Source organism: Equus quagga, chromosome 4, assembly GCF_021613505.1.
Source record: "Equus quagga isolate Etosha38 chromosome 4, UCLA_HA_Equagga_1.0, whole genome shotgun sequence".
Lineage (NCBI taxonomy): Eukaryota > Metazoa > Chordata > Mammalia > Perissodactyla > Equidae > Equus > Equus quagga.
In genome coordinates this window covers 50,203-77,426 of record NC_060270.1, presented here as the reverse complement: position 1 = coordinate 77,426, position 27,224 = coordinate 50,203, and the positions used below count along the sequence as shown (strand labels likewise).

The 27,224-nt window shown below is 39.5% G+C and overlaps 1 protein-coding gene across 1 annotated transcript in view; it reads left to right on the top strand.

Annotated features, from left to right (window-relative positions):
- Positions 1 to 3,371: 3,371 nt before the first annotated feature.
- PROS1 (protein S) overlaps positions 3,372 to 27,224 on the top strand; it is a 65,522-nt gene continuing 41,669 nt past the window's right edge. Inside the window, exon 1 of the mRNA XM_046659464.1 lies at positions 3,372 to 3,558. Within this exon, the coding sequence (XP_046515420.1) occupies positions 3,483 to 3,558 (76 nt within the window). The 5' untranslated portion in view covers positions 3,372 to 3,482. The remainder of the gene's footprint in view (positions 3,559 to 27,224) is intronic.

Here is a 27,224-nt window from a genome sequence, read left to right as displayed (position 1 = left end):
AGAATCTCATTTCATCTCCAAGAGACTGTTGAAATAGTATCCTAATGTTACTTGGTTTCCTTTTTTTCTTCCAGCTTTATTGAAGTATAATTGGCAAATAAAATTGTAATATATTTAAAGTGCACATTGAGAAATGATTCCCACAATTGAGTTAATTAATATATCTATTACCTCATATAGTTACCTTTTTTATTTTTTGGTGGGAACACTTAAGATCTACTCTCTTAGCAAATTTCAAGTGTACAGTACAGTATAATTAACTACTGTATAGTCATCATGCTATACATACATTAGATCCTCAGAACTTATTCATCTTATAATTGAAAATTTGTACCTTTGACCAACCTCTCCCCTTTTCCTCCTCCTCCAGCCCCTGGCAACCACAATTCTATTCTCTGTTCTATGAGTTTGACTTTTATTTTTTTTTAATTCCACATATAAGTGATATCATGCAGTATTTGTCCTTCTCTTCTGGCTTATTTTACTTAGTATAATGCCCTCCAATTTCATCCATATAGTGGCAAATAGCAGGATTTCCTTCTTTTTTTAAGGCTGAATAATATTCCATTATATATATATATATACACACATAGTGTGTATGTGATATATATCTACAATATATAAATACATATTCATATAATATATATTTATGTATAACATTTGCTTTATTCATTCACCCATAGACAGTTTGTTTCCATATCTTGGCTATTGTGAATAATGCTGCAATGAACATGGGAGTACAGGTATCTCTTTGAGATAGTAACTTCATTTCCTTTGGAATATATACCCAGAAGTGGGATTGTTGGGTGATATAGTAGCTTTATTTCAAATTTCTTGAGGAACCTCTATACTGTCTGCCATAGTGGCTGCACCTGCTCATAGCCTCACCAACAATATACAAGGGTTGCCTTTTCTCCACATCCTTGCCAATACTGGTTATTTGTTGTCTAAATGTTACTTGGTTTCTAATCTTTCCCTGTTCTAATCCATTTTGTAAACACTTAACAAGGTAACATTCTTAAAGTACAACCATGAAAATCACTCCCCTTTCTAAAACAAACAAACCCAGAAAAAAACAAACAAATAAAACAAGACCAGTCCTTACTGCCTGTAGTTTAAACACTTTAGTTCAATTGTTTGTTAGCTTTCACTACGCTAATATTGAAAGATTATTGTAGAAAAATAAAATATATAAACTGGCAAAATGAAAATGATCCATAATCCCACCAGGGGAAATGATCACTCGATATTTTGGCATAAATATTCCCAAGCTTGCATTGTTAAATTGAATTTAGTTGAATGATTATGTACCAGTCACTTTTCTGCGCACTAGGAATATATTTGTGAACAAAACATTAAAAAATTCCTATGGTCATGGATCTTACATTCTAGTGGTGGGAGGGATGGGGAGGCAAATAATCAACAAAATTAATAAGTAAATTAGAAAATCTACTAGTAGAAGATGACACGGAGAAATGTCAAACCGGGTAGGGAATGGGTTTAGGATTAGGACTGGGTATGGGATTAGGTTAGAAGTTAAATTTTGGACGAGATTTAGTTGCATGTACAGAAGTGCACTGAAAAAAAGTTTTGGCCGAATAAGATTGACCAAGTCTTAATTAATATTGAGCTTAAGCCAGATATCAACATCACACAATAAACTTCTGAGACAAATTAAAAATCCAAAAATTTTATCCAAAGACGTATTATTAAATTTTAATATTAAAAATTTCAGTACCAGATTTTTCAAAGTTTGACATTACAATGTAGGTAGGATACATAATTTTTCAGCACTGACAACTATTGCTGGCACTGTGATGCACATTTGTGGTATTAAAAAGATATTCACTTTCAGCTGAAATCTTTGGAAGGGCAAGATTTTTCATTTAGGAACTCATGTTTCTCTAACTTTCCCTTCTTCATAGTCTTCATATTCTTTTTTTATGTCTCTATTGGAGGTGAGTTGTTACCAGTATTGCTGATTCATGATTTTGGAGGTTTTCCCTCCTCATGAAATTTTGAGATCTCAAAGTTGATATTCTACTCTTAATTTTTCCTCAGAAGATGAGACTCCCAAATCAAGCTTTTGGTTGAAAGACTTGTGGCCTAAGTGCATTTAAATATTTAATAATCACTTAGAGTTCATTTTGTTTAATGTTATGATTGCTAGCACACCTAACAGTTCTACACTTGGGGCTGGGAATAGAGTGAGTAGACTGACATGGCAGAGTCAGACACAGCAAGAAGGAAGAGAATTTAAAAGCAGAACGGGTCATAGATATATTTAACAATTCCTTTGCAAATGTTCTTATCAAAAGAGTGACTCTATCAACTTCCATCCAGCTGGGTCACAGAACCATAGGAAGCTAGAGCTGAAAGAGACTCTTGAAAGATGATCAGCCTACGGAATTTCACTCACACACAGGAAATGAATTCTTATATTCCTTTGGGCAGAACTACTAGAAGCGATGATGGTCAATATACCACACTAATTGCTTTACGTGTCATATCTCTTTAGATTCTTACATTAACACTATAATTACTGCTATCCCCACTTTTCAGATGATTCTACTGGGGCTTAGAGAGGGTACCGATCCGCTAGAAGTTACACAACTAGTAAGAGGCGGAGCGTCGCTGTTTACATCCAGGCAGTTTAACCCCACGACCAGCCTTAAACATTAAGTAACATATTTCGAATATGAAGGTCTAAGCACAAAAAGTAGAGGTAATATGCAAACAACAAAACGAGCTGTTTGAAGGACATGAAATGTAATACATTCTCTTTTTTCCCCAAAACATTATTTGCTAAAGTTTTTTATACCATACATGCAAGGACAAGATAAAAACGTGGACGATCAAAACTACCCCATTTGGTCCATTCTCTCTGTTCTCTGCAGCCTTCCTGGGTCACTCGCTTCTAGATTTTGGTTAACGTCCTCATCCCCAACGTCAGTCTCTCACGAGCCTTCCAAGCCTGATGCCCTGCGCTCTGAGTCCTCAAAGTCCTCTTGGCCGCTCAGCCCGACCCCCTCCCCCCGCCCCCCAGGTCGCTGCAAGTGTTTACGGCCTTCTCCCTTCCCCTTGGGAAACTTCACATTCCGGAGAGACGGACGCAGCGCTGGGGTTTGGGATCTTGAAGGAAAGCTGTGTCCACAGTGTTTACCAGGCCTCGACACTCTCCCTGAGCCCGCCCCCAGCTCCGAAAAGCTTCCTGGAGACGTCCCGCTTATCACTCCCCCGGGCTGGGGGCGGGAGCGGGCGGTGCCCTCCGCCCCGGGCCCCACTGTCCCCAGGCTGTCCCCCGGCTCCGGCTGGCCCCGGCTGGCCCCCGGCTCCCGCTGTGCGCTGTGCGCAGCCTGCAGCTCCGCCGCCCGCCGCGCGCCCCCGCCCTCGCCGCCCGCCCGGGTCCCCGCCGAGCGCCCCCGCCCCCGCCGCGCGCCCGGGTCCCCGCCGCCCGCCTGGACCGCCCCCGCCTCTTCGCCATGAGGGTCCCGCGGGGGCGCTGCGCTGCGCTGCTGGCGTGCCTCGCCCTCGCGCTTCCCGTCTCCGAGGCAAACTGTGAGTAGTCAGTAGCGTCCCTTCTGCTTTGCCCAGCCGCGCCGACTCGACCGGGAGCCCTGGGGGCAGGATTTTCTCTCCTGCGAAGTTTGCGTAAGTCCCGACCGTCATGGAAGCAGCGCGGTCTCCGGGCGGCTTAACGGTGGGCACGGTCGATACCTGCCCTGCTCTGGGATCCTGTGTTGCCTCCAGGACAGGTTCAAGAACCTAGGTGACGCTGAGTGCCAGTGAAGGAATTAGGACGCCCACCCATTTGCCCCAGACACCTGGAGCTCGCGGTCAGAGGGCAGGGAGGGGCGCGTGCCAGCGCGGAGCAGGGAGGGAGCGGCAGCCCACCCTTGGCAGGAGCGCCGGTCCCAGCCAGCCCCCTGCTGTCCCCCGCCTCTCTCTTGCCACTTCTGGACTTTGAGTTTGTTTTGCTTATCTCACCATTGACAAACGGATTGTTTTAGGATGACTGCGGGTTTGCATAGTAGATCTCGTTTTCTAACCTTGAAATCAAAAGGATAGTTAAATATTGTATTTCTCAGATTATTTTGTCCTGAGGATTTTTGACGCTGACTGCCACTAATCTGAGTTCGTGGCGTGAATTCTTTGTACTCTATTTTTGTATTTCCAGTTCTTTATTTTCCCATGCCTGGATCCAAAGCAGGGTATATTGAGTTTTCTCTGAAAAATATATAAGGAATATCGAGGCATTTAGTACATTTTATTCGTCAGTTAATTCGTTTGTTTTCTAAAGTTTAAGCATGTTCATTGATTAAAAATGCTTACTTGTGCTTTGTTTTATTCTCAGGAAATGGCATAGGGGAGATAAACTCTGAATTACAAATAACTTCTAAGCTGCCTAAAGCTCCAATGTAAACTTTTCAAAGATGGTAATTTCAGGAGAATTAAATAGGAATTTACTATTTTTTATTAATTACTGATCAGTATGAATATCAATATTTTAAAATTCTAATTTAAAGGCTAAAACATTATTTGTTGATCATATATTAAAGATCATATATTAAATAGCAGAACTTCAACATTCAAACCACTATCATCAAGCCTATATGTGCACTACAGGCACAACCTCATTATCTGCATAGTTCATTAGGACAATCACATATTCACTTGGTAACCAGTGTGTTGGAGAGGAGAAAGAGACAAAATTGGCATGCCACACTTACTTCTTGTCATCCCAGGAATTTTCTAGGCCCTTTCTTTTTATAGAAATCGTTACATTTTCAAGTAATCTAGGCAGAGTTAAAAATTATGTGTGTTTGTGTGTATTATATACAGGTATTCAAACCATGTATAGAGAGAAATATGCTTGCTATATATAGACTCTGATAGAGTAGATAAGTTAATTCTATGTCACATAAAGAGTAGTTGGCCCTATAATGCCTTCATTTAAAAAAGTATGATAGTTTAAGTGGATTAAAAAGCATCTTGGTTTACTGATGAGGAAACTGGGATACAGATGGAATGTTTTTACTCCTTTACATTTTAAATTTGAGATAGAACTCTCAACATTTGATTTATTATTCATTGTTTGGTCCATAGAAATATAGTTGTTATTTAAAGAAAAAACGTTTACAAATCACACTTTTAGTTTTGAGAGAGTTAGAAATCATCTCGTTTAACCTCTTCATTTTAACAGTAAAGAAATTAAGAGATGTTAACTGACTTTCCAGACATTATGTATGTATGTATGTGTGTATATATATATATATATATATAAAGAGAGAGATTTAAAATATATACTCTCCATGTATTTTATATCATTTCCCACTACGGGCTGTGGTGAAGAGATGTCCACTTTGGCTGTGCTACTTTGGCTGTATTCAGACTTCCACTTCTGAGTGGGTGCAGTCTGCCCTCAACATTACTGAATCATATTTTCCTTCTCTTTTTTTACTCTCTTCTTTCCTTCTCTAACTATTCCTTTCACTGTTTCTCTTTGTCTTTTCTTAAATTCTCTTTATTTCAGAGTCCAAAATGTTGCACTGATGGAGAGATTTTATCAAGGTTAGGTTAGAACTGGGGTTGGTGTTGGAAGAATTAGAGACAATTTCTGGTATACGACAACAACAACAACAACAAAACCCTATGCCGTGTTCTCTTACCGTTATTTCTATGCTAGGAAACACAGTAATGCTTTTCATAATAGGCCTTTTCTGTCCACCAAGTTCATTACCTTCTTTGTAGCTAAATGATCTATATACATACTTAAACTTTCCAAGTATCATGAGAAAAAAATATTATGAGAAGCTTGATAATACACGTATCAGTATTCTTTAGGTTTAAGCCACAGTAACAAACTCTTGCTAACTAAAGCAGAAAGAAAGAAAGAAAACAAAGAAAGAAAAAGGAAAACAGAAAGAAAGAGCAGGCAGGCTAGCTGACTGAGTGGACTGATTTATTGGAAGGCTACTGAGTGGCATGCTGAGTGACCAGGCCTAAGGAAGTCTCGGGCATTTAGGTGGTCTATGTAGTGGGAACGCGCGTGCTCAGTTAGGAGCCGCCATCGGATGACTCAGTTCTAACTGCCTTCTCTGCTCCTGGTTCAGAGTCCTAGAAGAGAGAGCCTATTCCTTTGGGCTGAGTTTGTCTCTGGAGTCCTGTGACTCCAACTCACTAGCTTCAGGTAGAGTGCCAGAAGGACAGCTTCCACAAAGGATGGATGCTGAGAAGGAAGCATAAACAAGAGAAGTCCACATACACATGTGCCCTTCTCTATAAACACCGTTTGAAAATATAGCAAATATAATGCAAATATCTCTAACATAATGCATATAACTAATGTAGCAGAAAGGACCCCTCCTCAGGAGATTCCAGTCACCACACTCAGAGAGGAGGCTCAAGGCTCCGTTTCCTAATGTACGATCATTAGTTGATGTCCATGTGTCCCCTAGTTCTGTCACAATCCCAAGTCAGTGTGCTGTGCTTTATGGATGAAATGACACGTTGTACTGTACCAACACATCCTATATGCCAAAATAATAGTAGTAACATAATAATAATAATAATGATGATGATGATGATAAAAGATAAGCAGGGGAGTACAGGTCTCTCTGGTGGCAAGTTGGAGCTGATACTTGTGACTCCCTCCTTCCCTACCCGGTGCGTCTCTCTCTTGCTCTCCGGCAGTTCTTCATGTCTGTTTTTTGTCTGCTCAGTGAGATGAACTACACCCTTATTCAGGAAGGATCTGACCCCTGTGGTTCCTACCTGTGGATGGTTGTATCTGTCTCTTCTTTTACCATTTCTACTGTGTACAATAGTTATCCTGGAGGAGCAACACTCCTTCTAATACTGATTTACATGTGACAACAACACTATTTTGGCTTGATTATTGTCATTCCAGTATAATACTCTTTTTTTTTTTCAACAGGAGTAAAGAACTTGAAATGGCTGCATAGCAGTCTCAGCTTCTAATTTCGTGGAAAATATATTAGGTCCCTAGTAAATGTATTCCTCTCTGGTTTCCAATTTCTAAATGAGCAGAACTCAGTTGTAATAAAAGCAAAAAAATTTGAGAATAGGTCATTGAATGATGGCTGTCATAACAAAGTACTACAAACTGGGGCCTTGAACAACAGAATTTATTGTCTCACAGTTCTGAAGGCTGGAAATCTGAGATCAAGGTGTCAGCAGGATTGGTTCCTTCTGAGGGCTGTGAAGGAGGATTGGTTCCATGCCCATCTCCACCTTCTTGTAGCCTCAGAAATATCTTGGCTTATAGATTACATAGGCATTCTCCCTGTGTTTTCATGTCATCTTCCCTCTGTACATGTCTATCTCTGTTCCAGATTTACTCTTTTGTTAAGGACATCAGTCATATTGGATTAGAGCCCACCCTCATGACCTTGTCTTAACTTGATCATCTTCAAAGCCCCTATTTCCAAACAAGGTCATATTCACAGGTACTGGGGGATTAGGACTTCACTGTCTTTATAGAGGACACAGTTCAACCGATAGCAGTCCCTAAGCATCATATCATGACCAGTACTTTTTCCTTTCTACATTCATTTCTGACCTGTGTATTTTAGTTTTAGGAAAAAGAGCACCATATATATGTATATATGTGTGTGTGTATATATATATATATGGTGCATATATATATTGATAATACACATATCAGTATTCTTTAGGTATAAGCAACAGTAACAAACGCTTGCTAACTAAAGCAGAAAGAAAGAAAGAAAAGAAAGAAAGAAAGAAAAAGAAAGAGCAAGCAGGCTAGCTAACTGAGTGGATTTATTTATTGGAAGGCTACTGAGTGGCACAAAGAATAATATATATATTTTTTAATGCTGTTTTATGAGGAAGATTGATTGACCCTGAACTAACATCTGTTGTCAATCTTCCTCTTTTTTTTTCCCTCCTCAAAGTCCCAGTCCATAGTTGTATGTCCCAGTTGCAAGTCCTTCTGGTTCTTCTATATGGGATCAGTCCACAGCATGGACTGATGAGCTGTGTGTAGGTCTGCCAGGATCTGAACCAGTGAACCCCGGGCCACCGAAGTGGAGCGCACGAACTTAACTGCTACACCATGGACTGGCCCCTGAGCATCATACATTAATGATTACTGGTACAGAAAACATACCCCATTTTTATTTTACCACATTTTGGAAGATAGTGTTGTGTCCCAAAAGGCAGTGACTGAACCCTCAATAATTGGTCAGTCCATCATTACATAAGGTTAGCTCCTTCCACATATTAGGGTACACGATAAGAAAAAAATATAAATGAAACTGATGAAAACCATATAAATCATCCCAATGGCTTATTTCCTTGACGGAGGAGTTAAATCCTTATTTAGAGGTAAAGTTGTGTGGCTTAGCAGAGAGCATTGAATAAGTCTGCCCATAGTGGTGCTGATAAAAATTTAAGTGCAGATATAGAAGAAATGTCCCCCTTCTGAGTACAAATTGCTGTTCCTCTGTGGTAAAACAGCCCTAACTAATCAATCACCCACCAGGTATCTGATTGCATTTTGCAATATGTCCAATTTCCAAGAGCAAAAGAATAGCAATTCCATTGACAAATTTGGTGTTTTTTGAGTAGTGAGACTGGTGCACCTTAGTGATGGAAAGACTGTAGTTGAGTCAATATGTGGTCTCCATCTTGTGGCCAGGGCTGCTTTTTTTTAATGAATATTGAACAAACATTAGACTGAGTGACACAAAAGCCGGAGGGCCATACATAACCCACAGACTTATGTGTTTGGCTCTCATGGCATTTTAAAAGTCAGAAGATTTCATCTAAAAATTTGGTTTTGGGGCCAGCCCAGTGGCGCAGTGGTTAAGTTCACATGTTCCGCTTTGGCAGCCCCAGGTTCACTGGTTCACATCCTGGGTGCCGTGCCGACATGGCACCGCTTGGCAAGCCATGCTGTGGCAGGCATCCCACATATAAAGTAGAGGAAGATGGGCATGCGTGTTAGCTCAGGGCCAGTCTTCCTCAGCAACAAAAAAGAGGAGGATTGGCAGCAGATGTTAGCTCAGGGCTAATCTTCCTCAAAAAATTAATTAATTAAATAATAAAATAAAAATTTGATTTTATGATTCCTCTTGAAAAACAAATGAAGGCATATCTGGCAACAGTGGGCCCACATTTCAACATGTTAAGATTCAGCTGGAGCTGATTCGGAGCTGCCTTTTTTAGCTGGAATATACCCTTTCCAGTTTGCCACAGTTCCTAGTATCCACACTGTCTCTCACCAAATTCTCTTCCTTTGTTTATGGTTCCTGTCTGACACTTGCAGAGTTTGGGGCTTGTGGCCTTTGCACTAGATTGCCTTGAGAAGAAACACACTGACGATCACTAACTGGGTCATTCCCTCACCTCCTGTAATTAAGAGCTCCTCTGGTGTGGACTACCTTCTGAGTGTGTGCTGGAACACAGATCTTCTCAGCTCTGCCCAACTCTTGCCTGTGCTTCCTGGTTTCTGGGCTGGAGATCTAGCTCGTTACAGGTCCTTGAACAACCTGACACACCATTTGCAGCTGTCCAAAAAGTAGAATAGACCCTGATCTCAGATAATTTCTCATTCTAAGCAAAGTGCACAATCAGAAATACTGCTTTATGTCTGCCCCTCATGAGGGTTTTGTTTTCCAGTGCTCCTCAGGATTACTCTTGAGACAGGCTGTGGTTTGTTTGATCGTTTCTGGCTATGGCTTTATAGCAGGTCTACCTCTGGCTCGTGTTGGTACATTACACAGAGGCATCCATAAAGAGATTTTCGCCTTCAGTTGGTTGGTCATAGGCCTTTCCTCATGAGCCCATAAGGGAGCTTGAGGGAGGGGAAGTCAAGAGAGGGAGGAACCTGCACAGCCTGCTTAGTTGGAAAAGATAGTCTCCATTCCTGATGAGATGTTCACACTGCATGGTCATCAGGTGTCCTGTGGTCAGATCTTCAGACCCAACTAAAGTCCAAAGGGATACCAGGAGCAGTTTCTCAAGGAGAAACAAATTACTTGCTGAAGGAAATGTGGCTTACTCCCAATCATAGGAATCGCTACTAAGTTCTTTTGGCGCTTGTTACAGTCTCTCAAGAGCGCCCTGCCATCCTAAGGACAATCTGAGCACAGCTGGATCTGATGAGTCATTGGCTAGGCTAAATGACAGACTACTTGAATTGAACTTTGAACTAGCTGAGAGCATTCTGTTATTCTGGTTCCCATCTGCATTTTGCAGCTTTTAGACTCATATGGTAAATAGATCAGAGTAGAATGCCTAAAAAATGGAATATGCCTCAAAAATAAAAGGTACACCAAAAGAAGTTCTTCTTCCATCTTAGTGATGGACACCTAGGTATATAACAACTTGTCTCCCACTTGGGCAGGAATATTCCAACACGACCAAAGTGCTGCTGAAAATAATTCAGTGCTCTCAGGCCCAGGAAGAGAACCACAGTTTGGAGTCTGAGTCTGACTGAGCCTATAGTTAGGCAGTTTTAGGACAGAATTCTGCTTATCAACTGACCCCCATAAGCCTCAGTTCTAACCAGTGTAGCTGAGATCCTAGATGTTTTGCTTCCCCAAAAGGCAACACCTAATAATCACTAAGGGTTTTGGAATATGTCTTTAGTGCAGTTATCTTGCTTTGGAGAAAACTAGGAGAAAAGTTGACAGTACACAGGATGTTATTCAAGGGCATCTCTTCTCTCCTTCATTCAAGAGGTTCTGGAGCCATCAACTGATTCAAGATTGGTAATTAAGGACAGGTGCTGTTTGTTTTGTGACTGAAATACAGTCTCTGCTAACCCAGGGAATTTTTGAGTCAATGACTCAGTGAAGAATTTTGTGAGTTCTTTCCATCTCATTCTAGGGAGATCTTTGCTTGTTAATAATTTCTCCAAGATTCGATCACTACTCTCGTCCTGCCTTTGAGTCACGTGAGTACAGGCTGCTGCCTGAGCTCAGCCACCCCAGCGTCTCCCCATCGCACTGAGATCTGGGAGCCCACCTGCACCACAGCCCCTCCCACCGGCGTTTCCCATCTCGGGAGAATCACCAGTAAAATGCTTTTTTAAAATTCCACTGATTTTCTCAATAATCTACTTCTATGATAATCATGAAAATACATTCTTTTCTTCCACAGTGAGGAGTGGGATGGATGAGTGAGGAGGTGACTAGGTAGGAACCACATGAAAGAGTCCAGTCAGCTTGTCTGTCTCCTAGTTTCTGTGAATTCTTCCTTTTATACCATGCCAAGGGGTGTCAGGCTTTCAGTGTTGTTTAGTGTATGCCCAGGTTTTGTTGAGAATGGCATTAGCCAACCAAGCCAACCGTAGAAGTGAAGCTGGTGGCCCCAGCTAGCACGTGGAATGAAGTCAGGAAAATTAATACATTCAGCTTGATTCAAAATGATATATGCCTTTTTGTATTACTTTTCTATGGCTGTGTAACACATTACCACAGACTTAGTGTCTTAAAACAACACAATTTATTATCTCATTGTTTCGTAGGTCTCAAGTCCAGGAACCTCCCAGGGTCTCACGAGGGGGCCACTGGAGGTGAGATCCGCCTGAGGCTTGGAGTCCTCTTCCAAGCGCACTGACTGTTGGCAGAGTTCAGTTTCTGGCAGCTCTAGCACTGGGGCCCTTGGCTCCTGACGCCTCCCCCCGTTCCCACTCTGGCCCTCTCCACAACATGGCAGTTTGCTTCTAGAAGGTCAGCAGGGGCATCTGTGGCTGCTGCTTGTTTCTTCCTTCCCTTTCTGACGTCTGAACCTGGTGCACAAGGCTTGTGATCTGGAGGTTTCCAGATCTTTTAGCCCAACTGAGATCTCCCTGCCTCTCTCCTCAAAGAGGGTCGTTCTCTGTCCTCCCTCTCCGGGGGTCCCTCCTGTTTGGAAGACTCTTCCTCTTCATCATAGTCCCCCAACCATCCCAGGCAGCTGTCCAAAGGCTCCTCAAACTTTAGGATGCTTTTTAAGATTTTATTCCTCTGTTTTTAGAATCATGGATTGGCATGTGATAAAGCTTTCTAGGATATTTATTTTCCCATTTATAATAAAGGATAATTAGAAAATTGTTATTTTTTAGATTGCTATTTTCTAATATTTTAAATATATTTAAGGCTTCTTTTCTCCTCTCTTTTGCTTTATTTGTTATTTTGTTCAAGGAATAAACTGAAATACTCTGTCTTATCTGTGTGTTTTTTGCTTTCATTAGAGCCCTCTGATTTTTAGAGTTCAGGAAGGAGCAAATGAGTGCATTATTGAATAACTTCTATTATGGGCATTGGTTTAAACTTTTCACAATCTCATATTAGTTAGGATAAAGTATGCTATGGAGTGATAACACTTTAATCTTCAAATTAATCTCCAGATTACCGAATCTTAGTGACCTAGCAAAATAGGAGTTTATTTCTCAGTCACGTAAGGTCCTGTGTGGTTTGTGTGAATCTCTTCCATCTTTAGTTATACCATCCCATACACGTGGCCTTCAGTGTCCCTGCCAGAAAAGGGAGCAATGGAGGAGATGTACTTGTTTTTACCTGTCTTAACAGGGAAGTGACAAAACTCACTTCTGCCTCCAGTTTGACTACCCAAACCCAAGAAGGCTAGTGGACTGTTTGGTCAGCATTTTCTCTGTAACAAACATTTTTCCTCTGAGGTTAAGATTAATGTTTCTTCCTCTAAAAGAAGCACAAATACTTATTGCCTGTTTAACCTTCAGTTATATACATCACAAAGTGTGAAGTTGTTATAACTATCTGCACAAAACATGGGATAGAGAGAGTGCATAATTAACTATCCTACTAATACACCAATTGGGGACTGAGTATAATGACACTGAGTTTGCTGTTAATGTAGTAGAGTGAAAAAAATATGGTAACAGCTGATACTGAAATTATTCCTTGTGGTGAGAACTGTTATTATTTTAGAAATTACCTTGAAAAGTGGCTTTAGGGTTAGAAAGTAAAGTCCTGAAAACATGGTCTATAACTTTGCTATTCTCTGAATTACCTCCTTGTTTCTCATGTCAGTTTTCTTTTTCATGCTGTTGGCAGTTTTTTTCCTCCATATTTCTGATGATTCTTTATTGTCTCTTCATATTTAAGCAACAGTACTGGGTTGGTTTTATGCGACTTGTGTGGGTTTCTGCTGCTGTTGTACATATCGATCTGGTTTCCTGCTAGTCTTTCTTCTAAATGAGAGAGTTAGCAGGTAGCTCTGTATATGTTTATTAGTCAATTCACGTATACAAATAATGTTGACTGGGTCCACTCTGAGTGTACCGCTTCATGTACTTTGGGATGTACTGGGAAACTGATGCCACTGGACTTTCACATCACTCCCCGTGCTTCTGGGTGCCTTTCTCTCACTCTGCTGATAATGCTGTAGTAGAGTCTTTCTGGGGCTTCTTATTTCCAAAAGGAAAAAGAGTTCTTACTTCTGTCACATCTGTGTGTGTGTTATGGGTCAAGGCTTCCTCTCCTTTGTTTTATCCATCAATGGGTTTTGATTAGTTTCCAGCTTTGAGAATTTGTTGAAATCACTTATGTAACAATGACCTTTTCCATTCTCTCTAGTGTTGTAAGTTACTCTTTTTAAAAACTCTCTTAGTATCATTTTAATGCAGTCTTGGAGGAGGAAGAGATAAATGCTCTCTGACATCATCAGCCATAAACACCACTTCCCATGTCTTTAAAGAGCAGCTGGAAATAGTCACTAACCTCCTTGCCTTGTGTGTTAGCTCAGACTGCTCTAACAAAAGACCACAGACCACGTGGCTTCAACAGGAGAAATTTATTTTCCCACAGTTCTGGAGGCTGGAATGTGCGAGATCAAGGTTCTGGCCAATGCAGTCTCGAGGACTCTCTTCCCCCCTCACAGACCGTCCTCTCTCACTGGGTCCTCATGTGGCCTTTCCTTGGTGCCCATGCGTGTGGAGGAAGAGAGAGCGCGAACTCCCTAGTTCTCTTCTTGTAAGGACACTAATTCTGTGGGGTCAGGGCCCCACTTTTATGACCTCATTTAATCTTAGTGATTTCCTTAGAGGCTGGTTTCCAAGGACAGCCATACAGGGATTACTGCTTCAAGATGTGACTTTGTGGGGGCGGGGGGCACAAACACTGGGTCTGCAGGACCTTGTCAAGTAGAATGCAATGCTCATTTTATGTTTTTTGCTGTTTATGGAAGGTGAAAGGTAGGTTCTTTTCCTTTGTCTCTGGCTGCTTTTTTTTTTTTTAAATGGGCCTGAGTTTCTATATGTTAAATGTACCTTTCCTCATTATTGTCTTATTCTCCTTCTTTTCCCTGACTCCTTATCCTCATCATTTTCTCTCCTTTCCTTGATAAGTTATCATTTTTTACCATTGTTATTTAGACTGTGTCTTATAGCCTTTTAGAAAGTCAACAGGGAATTCTGAGAGGCTTGCAGAAATGGTATTGAGTTATAAACACCTACTCGATGCTATACCAGTATTCCAAATAATCTCAATTCCACATCAGTGCTTTAAAAATAAAAAAAGTAATATCCATGGTGCCAGCCCGGTGGCCAAGTGGTTAAGTTTGCACACTCCACGTCTGTGGCCCAGGGTCTGCAGGTTCAGATCTTGGTGCGAACCTATACAGCTCATCAAGCCATGCTGTAGCAGTGTCCCACATACAAAATAGAGGAAGATGGGCACAGATGTCCGCTCAGGGCCAGTCTTCTTCAAGCAGAGAAGGATTGGCAACAGATGTTAGGTCAGGGCCAATCTTCCTCACCAAAAAAAAATAGGTAATATCCTAAGAGTCTACAGGTAAGCCATTGAGATCTAGAGTCTCTCTGAGCCTCTGAGAACGCTTCAGAGTTGCTGACTGGAGAGATCTGGGGGAGACTGTAGGAAGCGGGATATTGCAGAGTAAGGCCAACTCTTTCATCACTGCCTTAAAAAATATCCAGGAACAGTTTGCCTGTTGCTTTTCCAAACATAAGTACACATATAGGCCAGTGAACTAATAATATTAATTGATGCCATCCTGACAAAATAGGTCAAACAGAACAAACACAAAGCATTTCCTGTGCTGTAACCTCTGGCACATGATGTAAGGTCAGATGGTGTTTTGGTCTTCTATTGTGGCAGGAGATGAAAAGGCAGGGAGAGCTGGCTGCGTGTCTCCCGCCGTGGCCTCCCTCGGGGAGTATGGCCGGTTTGCAGTGCGAGGTCAAGAGAAGAAAAGAGGGCTGCAGAGAATTCCTCTTCATGCTTTGCCAAAGTCTGAACTCTGGGTCCCTTCAAATATCTTAGTTTATCACTCACCAAGAGCAAACAAGTCAAACAAAAGAAATCGTCAAGGGAGATTTTCTGGGTAATAAGCTGCCTGTTGCTGTCTTTTGGGTAGAAGTATTTGTTGTTTTGGAAGGAATAACTAAAACGTACCACTTTCTCTATCTATGGCAAAATCAAAGGTTTTAATCTTGGGGAGACAATGCCATAGGGTTTGATTTATTCTTTTCTTTTTTTCTGGACTAGGGGCTGTAAATTAAACGTATAATTAAATTTTGGAGTAAAGAGAGGTCCACTTCACTTCTGTTGTGGCTGCCAGAGTTCAGGTGTTGTTTCCCTACTCATTCATTGATCTGTTCCAGAATAGGGGTCAATGGTCACATTTTTAAAATGCCACCAGTGGCCTTCCTATTTCTAGATAAACGCCAGCCCTCACCCCTTCTAATCCAAATGTTTTAGAACTCACCTTTATATGTGCAACATAGAAGTCAAAGATTGTTTCCTGCTTTTCTCTACCAGATTCAAATCCTTATCTAGGCCTGTCTCTTATGATCTTTGACTCTCTTAAAGTATTTCTCATCATCCTGTTTATTGCTCACTCCTCTTGAAAGACAGGGGTATAATTCATCTTTAGAGAATATTTTTTAACGTTTTTCTAACCCTTAACGTTATAGTACGAGAAGAATCAGTTGCCCAGTAGCATAGTCCTCAATATGAAACAAAATGTGAAATTTAGAGAAAAGCAAGTATAACTCCCTTTAAAAAAAAATGCAAAACCTAAAGAAAATTGAAGAATAACATACATATAGACATATCATTTCTTTCTGAAAGCTAACACAAGCTTTTCTGAAAGTTAGAAATAATTATATAGGCTGAAGAATGCCTAATTAAAAGTCTGTGTTTAGGTGTTTTTTAGTCCTTGCCCCGACATTTTTTAATATCCCTCCTCAATTAGAAATGTTCTGTGATAGAAATCTTTATTTAAAAATGATAGATTTTGCAGTTTGTTAATGTGATTATATTTTAATTTAATTTTTTAAATTGAAGTAATAATAGTTTATAAAATTATGAAATTTCACTTGTACATTATTATTGTCAGTCACTATATATACGTGCCTCTTTACCGCTTATGCCCACCCCTCAACCCTCTTCCCCTCTGGTAACCACTAATCTGTTCTCTTTGTCTGTGTGTTTGTTTATCTTCCATATATGAGTGAAATCAAAATTGTGTTTGTCTTTGTCTGGCTTATTTCTCTTAGCATAATACCCTCAAGATTCATCCATGTTGTTGTAAATGGGATGATTTTGTCTTATTTTATGGCTGAGTAGTATTCCATTGTGTGTGTGTGTGTGTGTGTGTGTGTGTATAAACATACCACGTCTTTTGTTATTTATTTATTTATTTATTTATTTTGTGCGTGTGTGTGTGTGTGTGTGTGTGTGTGTGTGTGTGTGTGTGTATGGTTGGCCTTGGGCTGACATCTGTTGCCGGTCTTCCTCTTTTTGCTTAAGAAAGATTGTCAGTGAGCTAACATCTGTGTGTCTTCTTCTGTTTTGTATGTGGGATGGCACCGCAGCATGGCTTGATGGGTGGTGTGTAGGTCTGCGCCGGGGATCCAAACCTGCGAACCCTGGGCCTCGGAAGCAGAGCACGTGAATATACCACATCTTCTTTATCCAATCATCAGTCGATGGGCACTTGGGTTGCTTCCATGTCTTGGCTATTGTAAATAATGCTGAAGTGAACAGAGGGGTGCATAAGTCTCTGAATTGTTGAATTCATGTTCTTTGGATAAATACTCAGTAGTGGGATAGCTGGGTCATATAGTATTTCTATTTTTAATTTTTTGAGAAATCTCCGTACTATTTTCCATAGTAGCTGCACCAGTTTGCATCCCCACCAGCAGTGGATGAGGGTTCCCTCTTCTCCACGTTCTCTCCAATGTTTGTTGTTTTATGTCTTGGTGATTATAACCATTCTGACAGGTGTAAGGTGATATCTCATTGTAGTTTTGATTTGCATTTCCCTAATGATTAGTGATGTTGAACATCTTTTCATGTGCCTGTTGGCCATCTGTGTATCTTCTTTGGAAAAATGTCTATTCATATCCTCTGCCCATTTTTTGATAGAGTTGTTTCTTCTTTTGTTATTGACTTGTGTGAGTTCTTTATGTATTTTGGAAATTAACCCCTTGTCAGGTATGTGATTTGCAAATATTTTCTTCCAGTTGGTGGGTTGTCTTTTTGTTTTGTTGATGGTTTCCTTTGCCTTGCAGAAGCTCTTCAGTCTGATGTAGTCCCATTTGTATATTTTGTCTTTTGTTTCCCTTGCCCAAGTAGACATGGTATCCAAAAAGATCCTGCTAAGACAGATGTCAAAGAGTGTACTGCATGTGTTTTCTTCTAGGAGTTTTATGGTTTCGGGTCTTACATTCAAGTCTTTAATCCATTTTGAGTTGATTTTTGTGTATGGCAAAAGATAATGGTCTACCTTCATTCTTTTGCACGTGCCTGTCCAGTTTTCCCAGCACCATTTATTGAAGAGACTTTCCTTTCTCCTTTGTATGTTCTTGTCTCCTTTGCCGAAGATTAGCTGTCCGTAGATATGCGGTTTTATTACTTGGCTTTCAGTTCTGTTCCATTGATCTGTGTGCCTGTTTTTGTACCACTGCCATGCCGTTTTGATCACTATAGCTTTGTAATATATTCTGGAGTCAGAGATTGTGATGCCTCCAGTTTTGTTCTTTCTTTTCAGGATTGCTTTAGCTATTCGAGGTCTTTTGTTGCTCCATAGGAGTTTTAGGATTCTTTGTTCTATTTCTATGAAGAATGTTATTGGGATTCTTATTGGGATTGCATTGAATCTGTAGATTGCTTTAGGTGGTATGGACATTTTAACTATGTTTATCTTCCCAATACACATGCATGGAATTTCATTCTATTTCTTTATGTCATCATCAGTTTCTTTCAGTAATGTCTTATAGTTTACATTGTATAGGTCTTTCACCTCCTTGGTTAAATTTCCTAGATATTTTATTCTTTTTGTTGTGATTGTAAATGTGATTATATTCTTGAGTTCTCTTTCTGTTAGTTCATTATTAGAGTATAGAAATGCAACTGATTTTTGTAAGTTGATTTTGTACCCTGCAACTTTGCTGTAGTTGTTGATTATTTCTCATAGTTTTCCAATGGATTCTTTTGGGTTTTCTGTATGTAAAATCATGTCATCTGCAAACAGCAAGAGTTTCACTTCTTCATTTCCTATTTGGATTCTTTTTATTCCTTTTTCTTCCATAATTGCTCTGACCAAAACCTCCAGTACTATGTTGAATAAGAGTGGTGAGAATGGGCACCCTTGTCTTGTTCCTGTTCTCAGAGGCATGGCTTTCAGTTTTTCCCCATTGAGTATGATGTTGGCTGCAGGTTTGCCATATATGACCTTATGATGTTGAGGTATCTTCTTTCTATACCCATTTTATTGAGAGTTTTTATTATAAATAGATGTTGGATCTTGTTAAATGCTTTCTCTGCATCTATTGAGATGACCATGTGTTTTTTATTCCTCATTTTGTTGGTGTGATGTATCACATTGATTGATTTGTGGATGTTGAACCATCCCTGTGTCCTTGGTATAAATCCCACTTGATCATGGTGTAGGATCTTTTTAATGTGTTGCTCTATTCAGTTTGCTAATATTTTGTTGAGCATTTTTGCATCTTTCTTCATCAGTGACATTGGCCTGTAATTTTCTTTGTGTTGTCCTTGTCAGGGTGATGTTGGCCTCATAGAATGTGTTAGGAAGTGTTCCGTCTTCTTAAATTTTTGCAATAGTTTGAGAATGATAGGTGTTAAATCTTCTTTGAATGTTTGGTAGAAATCTCCAGAGAAGGGGCCAGCTTGGTAGCGCAGCAGTTAAGTGCGCATGTTCCGCTTCGGTGACCTGGGGTTTGCCGGTTCAGATCCCGGGTGTGGACATGGCACCGCTTGGCAAGCCATGCTGTGGTAGGTGTCTCACATATAAAAAAGTAGAAGAAGATGGGCACGGATGTTAGCTCAGGGCCAGCCTTCCTCAGCAAAAAAAAAAAGAGGAGGATTGGCAGCAGATGTTATTTCAGGGCTAATCTTCCTCAAAAAGAAAAAACAAAAGAATCCCCAGAGAAGCAATCTGGTCTTGGACTTTTATTTTTTGGCAGGTTTTTTATTACTGTTTCAATCTGTTTACTTGTGTTTGGTCTATTCAGATTCTCTGTTTCTTCTTGATATGTTTTGGGAGGTTGTATGAATCTAAGAATTTATACATTTCTTCTAGATTGTCCAATTTGTTGGCATATAGTTTTTCATAGTATGCTCTTTTAATCCTTTGTATTTCTGTGGATTCCTTTGTAACTTCTCCTCATTCATTTCTAATTTTATTTATTTGAGCCTTCTTTCTTTTATCTTAGTGAGTCTGGCTAAGGGTGCGTCAATTTTGTTGATCTTCTCAAAGAACCAGCTTAGTTTCAATGATCCTTTATACTGTTTTTTTAAATTTCTATTTCATTTATTTCTGCTTTAGTTTTTATTATTTCCCTCCTTCTGCTGACTTTTGGGTTTGTTTGTTCTTCTTTTTTCTAGTTCTGTTAAGTGTAGTTTAAGATTATGTATTTGAGATGTTTCTTGTTGCTAAGGTGGGCCTGTTTTGCTATGAATTTCCCTCTTAGGATCGCTTTTGCTGCATCCCATATGAGTTGCTATGGTGTATTTTCATTTTCATTTGTCTCCAGATATTTTTTTATTTCTCCTTTAATTTCTTCATTGATCCATTGGTTGTTCAGTAGCATGTTGTTTAGTCTCCACGTGTTTGTCACTTTCCCATCTTTTTCCTTGTAGTTGACTTCTAGTTTCATATCATTATGGTCGTAAAAGTTGCTTGAGATTATTTTAATCTTCTTAAATTTAGAGGCTTGCCTTGTTTCCCAAAATATGGTCTGTCTTTGAGAAGGTGCCATGTGCCTTGAGAAAAATGTGTATTCTGCTGTTTTTCGATGGAATGTTCTATATATGTCTATTAAGTCCATCTGGTCTCATTTTTCATTTAATTCTGCTATTTCCTTGTTGACTTTTTGTCTGGATGATCTATCCATTGATGTGAGTGGGGTGTTGAGGTCCCCTACTGTTACTGTGTTGCTGTTAATCTCTCCCTTTAGCTTTGCTAATAGTTGCTTTATGTACTTTGGTGCTCCTGTTAGATGCAAATATAGTCATAAGTGTTATGTCCTCTTGGTGGAGTGTCCTTTTCATCATTATATACTTCTCCTCTTTGTCTCTCATTGTCTTTTGTATCTTGAAGTATACTTTGTCTGATGTAAGTATGGCAAAACCTGCTTTCTTATGTTTGCCATTAGCTTAAGTATCATCTTCCATCCCTTCACTCTGAGCCTGTTTGTCCTTAGAGCTGAGATGTGTTTCCTGGAGGCAGCATATTGTTGGTTTTTGTTTTTTAATCTGTCCAGCCACTCTGTCTTTTGATTGAAGAATTCAGTCCATTTACATTTAGAGTGATTATTGATATATGAGGGCTTAATACTGCCATTTTATCTCTTGTTTTCCAGCTGTTCTGTATTTCCCTTGTTTCTTGTCCTGTGTATTTCCACCTGCCAATTCAGTTTGGTGGTTCTCTATGATGGTTTTCTCAGTATTTATCATGTTTGTCTTTGTTCTGATTTTTCGTTTAGTGGTTACTGTGAGGTTTGTATAAAAGATCTTATAGATGTGATAGTCCATTTTTGGTTAGCCTCTTATTTCCTTAGTCTACTCAGGTTCCATCCCTTTCCTCTTCCCTGTCTAAGTTATTTGTTGTCACAGCTTATTCTATTTTATGTTGTGAGTTTGTGATTGAAATTAAGTGATTATGGTTATTTTTGATGTTTTCCTTACCTTTATTTTTAATGTTGTAATTAAGTGTTTGCTAACCTCTTCTGATAGAGAGCTATAATTTTCTGATTTTGTCTGTCTGTTTATCTTCTTACTCTAGGCTTTGTTAACTCTTTTTTTCCCCCGGTATGAGGGCCTTCTTGGTCATTTCTTGTAGGGGAGGGTCTTGTGGCAATGAACTCACCCAGCTTTTGTTTGTCTGGGAAAGCTTTTATTTCTCCATCATAGCTGAAGGGTATTTTCACTGGTTGGAGTATTCTTGGCTGAAATTTTTGTTCTTTCAGAATTTTGAGTATATCATTCTCCTTCTCCTAGCCTGTAAAGTTTCTGCTGTGAAATCCACTGAAAGCCTGATAGGAGTTCCTTTGTAGGTTATTTTCTTCTGCCTTGCTGCCCTTAATATTTTTTCTTTGTCATTGACTTTTGCCAGTGTTACTTATATATGTCTTGGAGAAGGTCTTTTTACATTGATGTAATTAGGAGTTCTATTGGCTTCATTTACATGTAATTCCACCTCTTTCCCCAGGTTTGGGAAGTTCTCAGCTATCATTTCCTTGAACAAGTTCTCTACTCTCTCTCCCTCTTTTCTCCCTCTGGAATACCTATAATCTTTATGTTGCATTTCCTAATTGAGTCAGATATTTCTGGGAGAATTTCTTCATTTCTTTTTAGTCTGAGTTCTCTTTCCCCCTCCAACTGAACCATTTCTATATTTCTGTGCTCTGAATTGCTCATTCTGTCCTCCATAATATCAGCTCTACTATTAAAGGATTCCAGATTTTTCTTTGTCTTATTCATTGTGTTTTTCATCTCCAACATTTCTGTTGTTTTTCCATAGTTTCAATCTCTTTTGCGAAGAATTCTGTCTGTCCATTAATTCTATTCATGATTTCATTGAACTGTCTTTCTGAGTTTTCTTATGGCTCATTGAATTTCCTTTTTATAACTATTTTGAATTCTCTGTCATTTAGATTGTAAATTTCTGTGACTTCAGCATTGATTTCTGGATGCTTGTCATTTTCCTTCTGGTCTGGAGAGTTGATATACCTCTTCCTGCTGTTTGATGGGGTGGACTTGTGCCATCGCATGGTGGTAGTATCTGGTTGCATACTCCACCCACCACCATGGTGGGGGGGAGCAGGATCTGTGTATTCTGAGTCATGTGTGACCCCTGGCAGATGTCCCTGTCTGTTGGAAGCTGTACTGACAGTGCCTGTGTGCATTTGCCCACTGGCTGCTACTGGTTTACACATATAGGCCTGCAGGTACTCTTGCGGGAGTCCCCTGCTCTGGCTGGCTGAGCTGGTGTGCCAGGTGGAAGGGAGGAAAGGGGTGCTTTCTTTTGCTTTTGCGATCCTAGGTGCTCCTGCTCTGCACTTGCTATCTGCCCACCTTGGCTGCTTGGCTTGGTGTGGATCCCTCTGTTATTGCTTAGCTGCCTCGGTGTGGAGCATTCCCACGGGGTGGGAAGCAACTCTGAGAGTGAAGGTGTTCCTGCAGAGGGCTGCCCTTTCACCCCCCCCCCCCTCAGATTTGCACACTGGCTGCTGCATGAGGTCTCGTGCCCTAGATTGCCACCACTCAGGAGGGAGAGAAGATCCCCTTACCTCCTTCCATTGCCTCCCGAGGGTGGGAGGCTGTTGCAGCACCCTCACCTTCAGACATATGGCTGTGTGGGTCTCTCAGACATCTATTGTGTTATATGAATGTCCTCTGTTGGTTTATGAATGTCCATTTCATTCTATCTTAGGGGGAAGAGTCTAAAGGAAGAGCTCACTCCACCATGATGCTGACGTCACTCCCAATATGTGATTATTTTAAATAAAATTTGTTATTTCTGGCTGTATGGTTTCCCATCATTATTAACTAAAGGTTTTCCTATATGGCATGCAATTCTTTTTTCTCAGGCTTTCAAGGAAAACATGCCATTTCAACAGTAGAGACATATGAGGCACAATTATATCTCAAAATATTATCTAGTTGTTCTGTTTGTACATTGAAAGCCATTGTCCTCAACTCCATCCCACACTGAAGGAGAAACAAAGATTCAAACACTCTGCCAAACCAAATGCTAGCCAAAGGTTCTCTTCTCAGACACATTCTTTTAGGGGCAGTTTTTCATTCTTGGGATGCCAGATAAGAAGGGCATAGGGAAAGGAGAGCAGAAAGCAGAACTGAAAATGAAATGAGCTTTTGGAGGGAGGAATCTATGAGATGAGAACCATCTTTGCAAAGGACAGGAGAGCAGAATGGAAGAGATTCAGAGCACGAGCTGCCATAAAGCTGGGACCTCCTCCATCTGCAACCTCACCCTCATCTGACTGACCTGCAGATCTGTGGTCCTGCCCACCCTGAACAGAAGGTAGCAAGCTTGGATACCTAAGTGCAGAACGGGGCCTGAGGAAAGGACCTCTCCTTGACCACGGCGGAACTGAATTGGACAGTGGGGGAATTGTCCTATGAGCAGAGGCGATGCTAACCCCACTACCCCACTGTCCTTATTACAGGTGCTTAAATTAAGACCAATAACAATAAATTACTTTTTTGGAGGTAAGACAATCAAATTTATGCACAAAAACAAAGATTTTCCTCCATAGAAAATATTGAAGGGAACATGTGAAGGCCGTGAAGACATTTTCAAGAGAATTCCAGTTACTGTTTGAACAATAGTTATGTTATTGGCATAATAATTGTTCAACCTGCTGTGGTCACTATTTTGAGGGGATGACTCAGATAAGTTACAAATTCAAGTAGATTCAGTTATACTTCTCATCTTGAATGTTTTATAACTAAACGTCATAGCCTGAAATTTTGAATCTGAATGTAACACTTTTCAAGCAACATACTTGAGTTTTAACAAGGACTTTCTTGTGAAAGTTCTTAATCCAAAGAAGGGAAAGACACAATTAGAGGCAGTGTGGTAATGCAAAAAGGGCTCAGATTTGGAGGCAGGCTTGGCTCTGCTCTCAGTTGTGTGAATTTGGTAAAATTGATTCCACTTCCCTGTGTTTTAGTTTGTTCATGATTGAAATGGGAAAATTACTATCTATTTAGAACAGTTGTGATGAGGATTAAAGGTGATAGTGCAAAAACAGCATTCAGGTGCTTGGGTGCCTTGGGTATTAGTATGATCAGTAATGGAGCTTTTTAGACCTTCCTGCAGGCCAGCAGGGTGGATGCTTTGGGCAGATCGACTTTGATCCAGCTGGTAAAAGCCCTTCTAACCACGTTTTTGTCTCATCCTACAGCCATGTAGTTCTTAATTTGGATCTGTGATATGTTTGTAACTTTTTGACAAGGTGTAGTAGACTCTTGTGAAAGCACACTCTGTTAGATGGATTGGTTTATTTTATAAAGGGTAGTACATGTTTTATTTAAGACATCAAACTTGTCCACTCCATAATCACATAATTTCTTTTATAAACCAAGTGCATTGTGGGCATTTGGTGGAGAATACATGGAAGAGACACCTTCTAGGAAGGTGGATATATTTAAATTCCTGTCCCATTAGCACCACTTCCTAGCTCTATGACCTTGGGTACATCTTGTAACCTCTCTCAGCTTCAATTTCTTCAACAGGAAAATGGGGATGATAATTCTGTCCTGTAGTTTATTTCATGATTTATGTGAGAATAAAATGAAATAATTAAAATACACTTTAAAAATTATTAAGCACCATGCCAATTTAAAGCGTTATTGAGTTGAACCTAGATGAAATAAAACGTAAACTTTCAAATTTAGACAAAATTATTTTATTGTTAGCATCAGGATCCTTTAGGTCACAGGTGTAACAATTCTTCTTTTTAACATTCCTCTTGTCAATGGAGTCAATGGGACTTGTGCCTGTTTCTGAGCAGCAGCAGGTGGTAATCACGTGTCTGAGCATTGGGATGCCTGTGATCTGTCGGACTTTTGCTGCCTATTAGCTTTGTAACTTAAGGCAAACATCTTGCATGCTCTTTACCTGAGTCTCATCATCTCTGAAATGATGGCAGTTAGTATGTTTCCTTCTAGTTTTATAAATTCATGTGGGCTTTCCTTTAAACCACTGCCTTGTTCTCCCTGGACAGTTGAGAACTTCCCCTTTCACAAACATGAATCTAGTGTATGTTATTACACCTGGTCTGTGGCCTGCAGTGGGGGCCTTTAGAGGGAAGGAGGTATGCTTAAATATCAGTATTAAACTCTCAAGTCCAAAACTTAATATTCTGTGAGGAACAAATGCCAAAGAGTGGTGTTTATGGTTTGTTTCTAAGTGCATTTGACCTTGATTTTTTGTTATTGCATCAATGTATTCATCTTTCAAAGAAAGTGTCATTGTTTTCCCAGAAAGACTAATATATTTGCTTTGAAGTTCAGAAGAGCCACGTTTTTGCTATGTTTATTGTAAAATAGCTTAAAACTACTTCAGATGAAGAGATAATCGCCCATGTCAGACTCGTTCACATGGGCTGCCGTTTACCCGTCAGTAATACGCTTGGCGGGCAGTGTGCTCACAGAATGGTGTCTTTTAGACACACAGCCTTGATTTAATCTTTATCTTAATGAATAGTGATAAAAATGGTCAGGTTGGGTTAAAAATGTAACCCAAACAGTTTATTTACTTAGTCATCACATTTAAACTTCTGTTTTGGCAAGTAAGAGAAATAAAGTAACACTACTTACTTCACTGTTGAAAGTTGTTCAATTATTCAACTAATAATTATGATGATTGTTGATTAATTAGTCCTTTTGCTTTTCCTTTTCTTCCTTGTATTGTCAGCTTTTGAGTATTTATTTCTTATTATTTACCAGGTAATAAGAGAAATAACAGAAAAATAAATTTAGCTGTTTATATTATTTGCTTATCATCTTAGTGAAAGAATCACTTGTGGTTAAAATCAGAATTAAAAAAATTTTTTGTAGATTTTATTTGTGCTTTTAAAATTTCCAATAAAAAAAAATTCCAATTAAAAAACAGTGGTATGGGTGACTTTTTCTTTGTGTGTTTCTGTGTTTTCCAAATTTCCTGCAATGCAGCCATATTACTTTCCTGAGTAGAAAATGGTAAATTTTGCAGTGGTGTGCTGGAGTCAGCTTATACTGGCTCACACAGGCCAGTTGTTAAATTTTCAGGAATTTTGTGAGCCAGCTGTTAAGCATAGCTGTTTAAAACGATTAAATTACATAAACTTACAATTAAATAAATTATATTAAAAAAGGTAAGAAAAACAGTATTCTATTCACTTACTGAAATAATAAACCAAAACTTCATACTCTCCATTCTTCAAATATAATTGCAATCAGTAGTTTGAGGGTCTTTCTAAACTCTTTTCTGTGTGTTTGTCCACATGGTATTTACATATCTACAAGTATGGCTGATGTACATAGGATTATGCTATAGGTGTGCATTCCACAATTTGTGTTTTTAAACTTAATAATATGTCTTGGACATCTTCAGTACAAGAGCATCTTCTTTCTTTTTAATAGCTGCATATCGTTACACAGTACGGATGTATTATAGCTTATTTTTCCATTTCCTTCTTGATAGTTATTTAGGTTGTTTCTAATTTTTTCATATTATGAACAATCTGTCAATAAACATTCTATACATGCCCTTTCCAGCACAGGTGCATATGTGTAGGACATAGTTGGAAGCAAAATTGTTGAACTGAATAGTAAATGTGCTTTAAATGTTCAGATATTACCGAAGTACCTTCCAATGATGCTTACCAGTTAAATTCCTATCACCAATGTACAAGAATACAGTTTCCCTTTGCCCTCATCAAAGTTGATATTATCAGTCTTTTAAATTTTTCTAAATCTAATAGGCAAAAATCTAATTATTTTTTAAAGTTTGCATTGAACATCTTTTCACATTTTTATTGCTCATTTAAATTATTTTTCTGTAGTTTATATGATTTTCTTTATATGTTTTTGCTTACATTTTGTTTATACTATTTAAATCATTTTGTATTTAATCTTGCATATATTCCTGTATCAGTTGGCTTATTGTTTGCTTTTTTTAATTTGCAAAAGTTGCTTATAACTTCTGGATGT